The following is an 11,149-nucleotide window of genomic DNA, read 5'->3' as shown; positions in this document are numbered from 1 at the left end:
CATTTTAACATGGGGGAGATCCAGATTTGACTCACTTTTGACAACAGCCTCAAGCGGCCAGTCAACGAATTGCAGTTTAACTCACTTCCGTGTTGGTTTCAAGAGAGAGACGGGGAGGTACACACCCCATTGTTCCTCTATCCACCAGTCATCAACATGGCATGCATTTTACCTGCCTGTCCTTCATAATCATTTGCTTAAAATAAATGAACTTTTGCTATAGGAAAATATACTCTAATAAAGAGCTCAAACAAAGTCCCTTTCAAGGCTCAAATACCTGAATTTGTCCGATTATAAAAAACAACAGCTAAATCATTTACGCGTCTAAATTAGACAAATTAACGTTGTTGTGGTTTAGCAGCATGGTTTTATTATATGCAATAAATTATGTAAATTATATAATCATAAATTATAAAATTTATATTATAAAAAAATATCAATTATAATAAATCATAAACCCTTACAGTAACCAGTGAGTAACTTGATCTGGTATCTTCTACCTCTTTTATGAAAAATAAAATAGTTAATAAATAAAATAAAAAATAAATAAATCCAGGGAAAATATTCAGTGAGAGGAAAATAGAGCAGATCCCTAAAGTTAAAATACAATTTTAAACTATTTTTTAAAATTGAATTTAAATTAAAATTAGATACATTTAATAAAAAAAATAAAAAAAATAAAAACACACACCCAACAACAACAGAAACACAGCATCTTAAAATGTATAAAAATAAACCGCACAACCAGACAATTTAACAGGTTTCTATTTATTGTGTTAATGTTGAAGTAAACGCCTTGTGGAAACAGATCCATGTTGCACTTTTCTGTTTTAAAACAAAGTAATGCTCCTTTCTTATTCACAGCATTCTCAGTTCACCGTGAGAAACTAGTCATCTCCTGCAAATCCAAAAACAAAAAAAAATTACACAAGTATCACAATAAAATGCTCATTTTCACTCAATCTCCTGTTAATCTTGAGTACCTATAGAGTAGTATTGCATCCTTCATATCTCCAAAAAGTTTTTAGTTTTATTATTTATAAAAGAAAGATAGGCTGTACCGAGTCTTTCCGGAAAAAAACGAGCGTCTGGAGGCGGGCCGTGTGGGCGGAGCTAAAGCTGTGCTAACGCGCTGAGCTAACAACACTCAGACATTTGAAGCAGTTTTACTCACTGCCCGGTTCCAACGCACGACCGCAAACCTTTATCATTGTGACTGCTCGATCCTTAAGCATTAGACGATCTGCAAATCCGTTGATCTGGGCTTTGTTTATAAAACAATCATCGTCGAAATGCAGGGAACAAAGAGTCTTGCACAATTCCGTTGATGCTCCGGAAAAACAAACTCCATCCACTGGTCCCTTAACGCCGGGTTCTTTGGGAATCTGTGCAGGGTTGTCTTGCCCGGTCAACCAAAAACACACTTCTTTGGTGACACTGACTTTCCTAAAGCCGAGCAGAGCGCTTTGATGAGCGTACTGCTTTTGCTCTCTTCTCTCTCTCTGGTCTACAGATGCGCGCGCGCCCGCGATCTTACCGGAGAAGGACCCATATAAGGAAATTACGCCCCAGCTGACGTCACACATGCCCATACTCGAGAAAAAAAAAAAAAAAAAAACACTTTCCGAAACTTGTGAAAAACCGAAAGGACAATTTTTGCCACAGAAATACTCCATCAAACGTACAATTTAATTTTTGAAACTTTGTCCATGTTTAGCATGGGAATCCAACTCTTTAACAGTGTAAAAACTCAGTATGCATGAAATAGCATTTCACCCCCCCTTTAAGGAAAATAATGTGTGGTTTTCCCCCAGTGTAATGTGTGTTTCCTACCTCTTCTCACCATGACTTTTCGCAATTATCCTCACACTCCTTCTGGCTGTAGAAGTTGTTGCCATTGCCCTTGCAGCCTCCATATGTGAAGGACACACACTTTCCCGCAGAAGAATTGAAGGCCCACCTGGGAATGCTTGCTTTACAAGGACCAGGCACTATAGGCAGTCTACAGGCATCTAGATGGACAAAATACACTATATATTAGGACCACACCAAGATGAAGTGTGTGCTGGGTCACTATGGGCCACTCAGCTGGGCCGTAATCCATCTTTGAGTCACACACACAAAAACAACGGACTCACACGCACACACACTCCCACACACACTCACATCATTGTGAGGACTTTCCATAGGTGAAATGAAACCTCACCCTACCCATCTCAGAAAACTTTCTGCATTTTTAAATTTGATAAAACATTGTTTAGTATGTTTAAGCTATTTTAATAATAAGGACTCAGGAAATGTCCTCTTTACCATATTTATGCTGTAATACCCATGTCATTATGCAAATTTGTGTCCTCAATCATATAAAGCACACACACACACCAACCTTCAGTGCGACAGCTCTCCAGACACTCCTTTTCTGTCACAAAGTTGTTCTGGTTCCCCTTACAGCCTCCATAGGTGAACGTCTGACAGGTCATGGTGGACGAGTTGTAATGGAAACGCTCCATCATCCCGAAGCACGGACCGGAATCTGGCTCGGACTTACATGCTTCTACACACACACAGAGAGAAACACACACACACAGACAGAGACACACACACAGACAGACAGAGACACACACACACACAGACAGAGACACACACACACACAGACAGAGACACACACACTTAGTGCGACAGCTCTGCAGACACTCCTTTTTGATTTGCTACAAATTCACAGCTTTCAGGTCTTCTTTTCCTGACAGGCCATGTCATGATGATACATTAATATTTCAAAAACATAAACAAAAAATTACACAAGTATCACAATATGAGCTTCTCTTTACAGTTTTGATAATAAGATAAACGATATTAAAGAAAATAATGTGTTGTTGTTTTGCCCCAGTGTAATGTGTGTGTCCTACCTGTTCTAATGACTCCGCAAAACCCCTCACACTCCTTCCGGCTGTAGAACTGGTTGTCATTGCCCCCGCAGCCTCCATATATGAAGAACACACACTTTCCCGCAGAAGAATTGAAGGCCCACCTGGGCATCATTGCTTCACAACGACCAGGCACTATAGGCAGTCTACATGCATCTAGATGGACAAAATACACTATATATTAGGACCACACCAAGATGAAGTGTGTGCTGGGTCACTATGGGCCACTCAGCTGGGCCGTAATCCATCTTTGAGTCACTCACACTCACACTCACACTCACACTCGGTGAACGTCTGAACATCAGGGTTAGGCATTAAATATGTAGTCGGTGCAGCCTCACTCTGACATGTTCAGGGTTACATTAGCTATAGGCTATTTAAGTTTAGTTTAAGTTTTTCTTTCTTTCCAGTTCGTAATTTTAGAGCTTCAGCTTAAACTTATTGCAGTTTATTGCAAGACAACATTTCCAATTTTCATAAATTTCAACGAATATTATAGGCCCATTTCATTTAGCCTAATTTCAGCTTTATTTCAGTTAACGTAAATGCTTAATGTTACAACATATTTAGGCTAATGCCGGTCAGGGACACCATTAGGCCGCGAGTCACACGCTCAGACAGGCCACCCCATAAAAATAAAGTTTGATTTGCTACAAATTCACAGCTTTTGGGTCTTCTTTTCCTGACAGGCCATGTCATGATGATACATTAACATTTCAAAAACAAACAAAATAATTACATAAGTATCACAATATGAGCTTCTCTTTACAGTTTTGATAAGATAAACGATATTAAAGAAAATAATGTGGTGTTGTTTTCCCCCAGTGTAATGTGTGTGTCCTACCTCTTCTCATCATGACTCCGCAAAACTCCTCACACTTCTTCTGGCTGTAGAACTGGTTGTCATTGCCCTTGCAGCCTCCATATGTGAAGGACACACACTTTCCCGCAGAAGAATCAAAGGCCCACCTGGGCGTGTATAATTTACAAGGACCAGGCACTATAGGCAGTCTACAGGCATCTAGATGGAGAAAATACACTATATATTAGGACCACACCAAGATGAAGTGTGTGCTGGGTGTGTGTATGGGCCACTTAGCTGGGCCGTAATCCATCTTTGTGTCACACACGCTCACATATGTAAATCTAAATGTTACATCTAAATCTAAATGTTGAATCTAAATGTTTCGGGTGAAACTAAATATTTAACTAATATGCAAAATCAAAATGCCCGTAACCGGAAGTGCCAAAATAAAAGCTTGAGGAGGTCAGTGTGTGTTTATAGCATGGTTTATAGTGTCAAACGTTAAAATGTAAATGTACTGAAATGAATCCGTTAACAGTAACGTTAATGTTATGAACAGTTATTCCACTCAGTAACCATATCTCAAGTTTCAGCCTAATGCAGTCTCTCCTTCATTTATTTACAGAAATTTGCTGCAAATGGTCGTTGCATGTTACTGTATTCTACATTATGGAAGCACCCCATTTCCCTCCAAAATTTAAAACTGTATTAATGTTGTGTTTCTGCTACTCCCCAGAAAAAAATTGCTATCATATGCAAGTCATTTAAGTGTCAACATAATGTACATTAGGCGTCAATATTTAAGGCAGTGGTTCTCAATTCCAGTCCTCGGGACCAGTGTTGGGCAGTAACGCGTTACTGTAACTCAGCTACTTTTGACAGTAACTAATACTGTAACGCATTACTTTTTAAATAAATTAACTCCGTTACCGTTACCATATGGTGCGTTGTCCGTTACTTTTTAAAATTAATTATGTGCGGCAGTCAAGGCGAGAGCAAGGCGAACAAAAGCGAGTCAAACGCCACGAGCGCCCTTGAAAGTGCGCGAGAGAGACCGATGTGTCCGAGAGCGCGCTCGGAAGTGCGCGAGAGAGACCGATGTGTCCGAGAGCGCGCTCGAAAGTGCGCGAGAGAGACCGAATGTGTTCCGAGCATAATACAGTTTGTTTATAAAGAAATTACACACTTACACACAGCATTTGAATAATATCTGTAGCATATTGGTATCATCTGCAACGTTTTAATTAGTTTACATATGAAACAAAACTCCAAAATAACCTGCAAAGAACGTTCCCAGAACACATCTGACCGGTTGTGAACACGACACGTGCGGCAAACACGACTAGAATTTGGCTTAAATAACCTCTGATGGTGACGTTCTCTGTAGGTTATAGAAATACACCCCCCCCCCCCCCCCCCCCCCAAAAAAATATATATATTTTATTATTATTGTTTATTTTGGTACATTCAGTATTATATTGAGAGCACATTTTGTTTAACTGCTTACTTTCGTGAGGAAAAAAATATTTCAATAGGCTATACAGTATGTCTACCAGTTGTAAAGGTGTGTGAGTTTTATCATTTTAATTTGCACTACAAAGAGTGTATGTGTATATTTTTTATTACTGTTTTATTTATTTTTGGTACATTTGAAGCATCATTTATTTTTAGACTTATTTCTTGGCCAGTTGTTGACTGTGCAATAAATATTAAAAGTTCTAAACCTTCTATTGTTTTGTTGTTCCTCTATAGTAAAGAGAACATTTTAATATTTAAGGTCTCTCACAATGTCCCACACCAAATTAACATTAAAATAGTGTGAATTGGTGTACAATATTTTATAATAATAAATTATTCTCTTTAGTGTCCATTTTTCATTTAACTTTTTTTTTTTTTAAGTAACACAATAGTTACTTTCCCTGGTAATTAGTTTCTTTTGTAATGATGTAACTCAGTTACGTTTTGTGAGAAGTAACTAGTAACTGTAATTACATTTTTAAAGTAACTTGCCCAACACTGCTCGGGACCCACTGCTCTGCTCATTTTGTATGTCTCCCTTATTCAACACACCTGAACCAGATCATCAGCTCATTAGGAGAGACTCCATGAACTGAACTGAGTGTGTCAGATAAGAGAGACATACAAAATGTGCAGAGCAGTGGGTCACGAGGACTGGAATTGAGAACCACTGATTTAAGGCGAGATCACAGGGCTGTTTACACCTGGCCACTTCATGCGTTTTCTCAGATGGGATAGCTATCCGATCGTGAAGAGACCAGGGGTAAATGCCCTCCGAAACGCATTTGAGACGGATTTGAATCCGATCGCTCAAACCACTTCAGGAGGAGATCTGAGACTCATTTCAGACGAAACTGGACTAAGTGTGCATCTGGTTGTTGAAACCATATGTAAATTTTACTCCTCCCAAAAATGCTAAAAAAATAAACGTGTGAGAGCGTTTTATGGGCTATAGCGTAATGTTATGATATGACGACGCTACTGGAACGCGCATCACAGATAAGAAGCTGAGCTATGAGTTACTCAATCAAGCCAACGTGCAACTTATCGCAAATCAAAGTGAAAGTAAAACGCTTAACTGTTACACACAATCCACATCATTAAAAGTAGAGAAACGAAATGATCTTGCCAGTGTTGTTGCCGCTCTCTATTATTGCGGTCTTTGATTTTGAAATTAGCTGATGATCAATATAATCCAGCTCATATCTGTTGCTTTCGGTGATGCCCTCCATTAAATCTGCATATAGCGCGGGAACTGAAGATCGGATTTAAATTCTTTCAGGTTTTAATGGCAGTTGCCCAGATAGCAACATTGTTTCGGCCCGGATCCGGCCCACATCTGGCACTTGTCGAATGCGGATCTGGCCCACATGCAGCGTGGAATGACGGCCCTTGGGTGGCCCACTACTGTTTGCCAGATCTGGGCCACAAGCAGGCCATAGCAATGCCACATGTCAGCCAAGAGCAAAGAAATAAACCAGAACTGGACCTTATCTGAGCCACAAAGTCTGTGTATATTAAATATAGAGTCATCTCAGCCTTAATAAGCCTGTTAACAAGCAGAATCACTGAAGGAAAGAAGAGAACAGAAAAAGAGACGAGCAGAAACACAAGAACTACAACTGACTTCAGACACAGCCTTAGATGAAATCAACTGAAGAGAAAAGAAGACATTAAATCTGTGAAGATCTCAGCAGAGGAGGATTAAACAACTCCACAAACAGCATTACCAGCTTCACTTATTACTAACCAGACTGACTTTATTTCTGTCAGACGTCTACAAAAGTTTTTATTGAGAATTAACAGAGGTTTAACTCTAATGTGTTTCATTTGAAGTCACCATAACAGTGATTAGTGTTTCCATTAGTAGGGCTCTAAACTCTTATTATATCTTTTTATAATATGTCTTTTTTGGCTGCTGTGATAGTGTGTTTGTCAAACACATTTGCAACAGCAAAGAAAGCTAAAGTGAAATGAGATCAGGTGTTGATGGTCACCTGTTGATGGTTTTATAATCATCATGAAATAACCTGTTTCACTGATGTCTTTGGAATCTAACAATTGTGTTGATCCATTAATATTTTCACATCACAAACCCTGTGTTACTGCAGCATTAGATCCAGCAATATAATAACAATAAGTTAGAAGACTTCATCAAACATGAGCACAAAAAAGTCAGTTTATAATGACACACGCACAGACATCAACAATCAGCGTATGAATCTCAACAATGGTGACAATCAAAAGTACTTTGCTGCAATGCATGCTGGGTACCAGCATAGTACAAAACTCCCAGCATGCATTGCAACATGAATAAATTATGCAGCTGAATTGTCCTATAATTTTGTTTGATTCTAAATATATATATAAATAAATATATTCTGAATTAATCTGTTTATCTAAATATTTGTGATTGTCACCATTGTTGAGATTCATACGCTGATTGTTGATGTCTGTGTGTGTCATGTTGAACTGACTTTTTCGTGCTCATGTTTGATAAAAGTCTTCTACCTTATTGTAATTATATTGCTGGATCTCATGCTGCAGTAACACAGGGTTTGTGATGTAACAATATTACTGGATCAACACAATTGTTAGATTCCAAAGACCATTCATGATGACTATAAAATCATCACCAGGTAACCATCATCACCTGATCTCATTTTACTTTAGCTTTCTTTGCTGCTGCAAATGTGTTTAACAAACACACTGTCACAGCGGCCAAAAAAGATAATAGGTATAATAAGAGTTAAGAGCCCAACTAATAGAAACATGAATCACTGTTATGGTGACTTTAAATGAAACACATTAGCGTTAAACCTCTGTTAATTCTCAATAAAACTTTTGTAGACGTCTGACAGAAATAAAGTCAGTCTGGTTAGTAATAAGTGAAGCTGGTAATGCTGTTTGTGGAGTTGTTTAATCCTCCTCTGCTGAGATCTTCACAGATTTAATGTCTTCTTTTCTCTTCAGTTGATTTCATCTAATCAATGTTCAGTTGTAGTTCTTGTGTTTCTGCTCATCTCTTTTTCTGTTCTCTTCTTTCCTTCAGTGATTCTGCTTGTTAACAGGCTTATTAAGGCTGAGATGACTCTATATTTCATATACACAGACTTTGTGGCTTAGATAAGGTCCAGTTCTGGTTTATTTCTTTGCTCTTGGCTGACATGTGGCATTGCTATGGTCTGCTTGTGGCCCAGATCTGGCAAACAGGAGTGGGCCACCCAAGGGCCGTCATTCCACGCTGCATGTGGGCCAGATCCGCATTCGACAAGTGCCAGATGTGGGCCGGATCCGGGCCGAAACAATGTTGCTATCTGGGTGGCAACTCTATTGACTGACTCAGATAATATTACAATTTATTCATTTACAAAGTTCATCTTTCACTGGTCACCTGTTCTATTGTTCATGCATTTCTTCAGGCTGCGTAATGAAGTTAAAGAACATGGATCTCACCTGTGGTTCCTGGAGCAGCTTCTGTTGTGCTCAAGCATCCAGACAGACACAATAACACAGCGCAGTACACTCGAGCTGTCATCCTCTCCAATTACGGTCATACAATGAACTGCTGGAAAATCATACTTGTCTCAGGACGAGAGCATGTTTAAGTTAGCGCTCAACCAATGGCGTGAGTTTGGGGCGGGATGATCTGGTTTGGAGAACAATAGAAGACGTCCGCATGTTTTAAAAAGTTCCAATGAGGTCAGAGAGTTATGATGCAAGACAAGCTCCAGGCTATGATGCCAATCGGGAGAGCTCTAGGCTATATGAATATGATGCCAAACGGGTTTTTTTTCTTCCAGAATACACAAACTAGTTTTCAATGGTCTCAAAGAAGTATAATACTTTTCCTATACACCAGGGGTGGGGAACGTTGATCCTGGAGGGCCACTGTCCTGCAGAGTTTAGCTCCAACCCTAATCAAACACACCTGAAGCTAATCAATGTCTTCAGGATTACTAAAGTTGCAGGCAGCCAAATGTTTTTTTCAGGGTTGGAGCTAAACTCTGCAGGACAGCGGCCCTCAGGATCAACGTTCCCCACCCCTGCTATACACAATAGTTTGATTTAGATTATATTCAATACAATCTCACCGGACAGTCTTTTATGACAGTGTGTGGGTTGGCCAGTTTGGGCACTAAATTCAATCCCAAATCTGAAACTAATCTCTTGCGAAATGATTATTTTCCCTAAAGTAAACTAAATGGAAACCCCTCATTTGTGCATGGAGTTTTAGAGGGCAGTTTTCCCCCAAAGGAATTTTGAAAGAAAGAAAGAAAGTTTTTCGACTATTCCTTATTTGTTGAATTTAACCCTTAAAATACAGGCCAAAATTTTGGACACATTACTATTTTTAATGTTTTTGAAAGAAGTTTCTTCTGCTCATCAAGCCTGCATTTATTTGATCAAAAATACAAAAAAAAATGTAATATTGTGATATATTATTACAATTTAAAATAATTGGTTTTCAATTTATTGTACTTTAAATGATCATTTATTTCGGTGATGCAAAGCTGAATTTTCAGGATCATTACTCCAGTCTTCAGTGTCACATGTGACATCCAGTCTATCACATGATCCTTTAGAAATCACTCTAATGTTCTGATTTATTATGAGTGTTGGAAACAGTTCTGCTGCCTAATATATTTGATGAATAAAAGGTTAAAAAGAATTGCATTTATTCAAAATAAAAATAAACATTTTTTTTATTTAAATCTTCTTTATTATCACTTTTTATCAATTTAACACATCCTTGCTGAATAAAATTATTGATTTATTTAAATAAAAAATAAACATTTGCTTCTTTTTTTTTTTTTTTTTTTTTTTTTTTTGTTCATCAAAGTATCCTAGAAAAGTATCACAGGTTATGAAAAGATATTAAGCAGCAGAACTGTTTCCAACTTTGATAATGAATCATCATATTAGAATGATTTCTAAAGAATCATGTGATAGACTGGAGTAATGATCCTGAAAATTCAGCTTTGCATCACCGAAATAAATGATAATTTAAAGAATAATAAATTGAAAACCAATTATTTTAAATTGTAATAATATATCACAATATTACATTTTTTTCTGTATTTTTGATCAAATAAATGCAGGCTTGATGAGCAGAAGAAACTTCTTTCAAAAACATTAAAAATAGTAATGTGTCCAGACTTTTGGCCTGTACTGTATATATAACTACTGGTCAAAGGTTTTAGATCGGTAAGATTTTTTATGTTTTTAAAAGAAATGAATGTTCAGCATCATTACTCCAGTCTTCAGTGTCACATGATCCTTCACAAATCATTCTAATATGCTGATTTTATGCTCAAAAAATTATTTTCAATGTTGAAAACAGTTGTGTACTTTTTTTTTTTTCAAAATTCTTTGATGAGTAGAAAGTTCAAAAGAACATTTTAGAATAGTTTCTAACATTATAAATGTCTTTACTGTAACTTTTGATCAGTTTAACTCATCCTTGATGAATAAAAGTATTGATTTATTTTATTTCTTTCCCCCAAAAATAAAATAAAAATTCTTACTGACCCCAAACTTTTGAAGGGTAGTGTTTAATATTACAAAAGCTTTCCATTTCAGATAAATGCTGTTCTTTTGAACTTTCTATTCATCATAGCATCATGAATTAAAAAATATAAAAAACTGTTTTAAACATTGATAATAATCATAAATGTTTCTTGATCATCAAATCATCATATTAGAGTGATTTGTGAAGGATCATGTGACACTGAAGACTGGAGTAATGATGCTGAAAATTCAGCTTTGATCACAGGAATAAATTACACTTCACTGTATATCCACATAGAGAACAGCGGTTTTAAATTGTAATAATATTTCACAATATTACTGTTTTTGTTTGTATTTTTAATCAAATAAATGCAGCCTTGGTGAGCAGAAG

At 37.3% G+C, this 11,149-nt stretch overlaps 1 protein-coding gene across 1 annotated transcript; it reads right to left on the bottom strand.

Annotated features, from left to right (window-relative positions):
* Window positions 1–891: 891 nt before the first annotated feature.
* On the bottom strand, window positions 892–8,785 carry LOC308705453 (carboxypeptidase inhibitor SmCI-like; the record flags this gene model as incomplete). Its single annotated transcript, XM_081390476.1, has 6 exons — window positions 892–898; window positions 1,844–2,012; window positions 2,387–2,554; window positions 2,907–3,080; window positions 3,769–3,945; window positions 8,704–8,785. The coding sequence occupies 6 exons, from the start codon at window positions 8,783–8,785 to the stop codon at window positions 892–894; spliced, it is 777 nt and encodes a 258-aa protein (XP_081246602.1).
* Window positions 8,786–11,149: the final 2,364 nt, after the last annotated feature.

This window comes from Scardinius erythrophthalmus (genome assembly GCF_964197995.2).
Source record: "Scardinius erythrophthalmus genome assembly, chromosome: 17".
Lineage (NCBI taxonomy): Eukaryota > Metazoa > Chordata > Actinopteri > Cypriniformes > Leuciscidae > Scardinius > Scardinius erythrophthalmus.
This window is presented reverse-complemented; position numbering and strand designations above follow the sequence as displayed.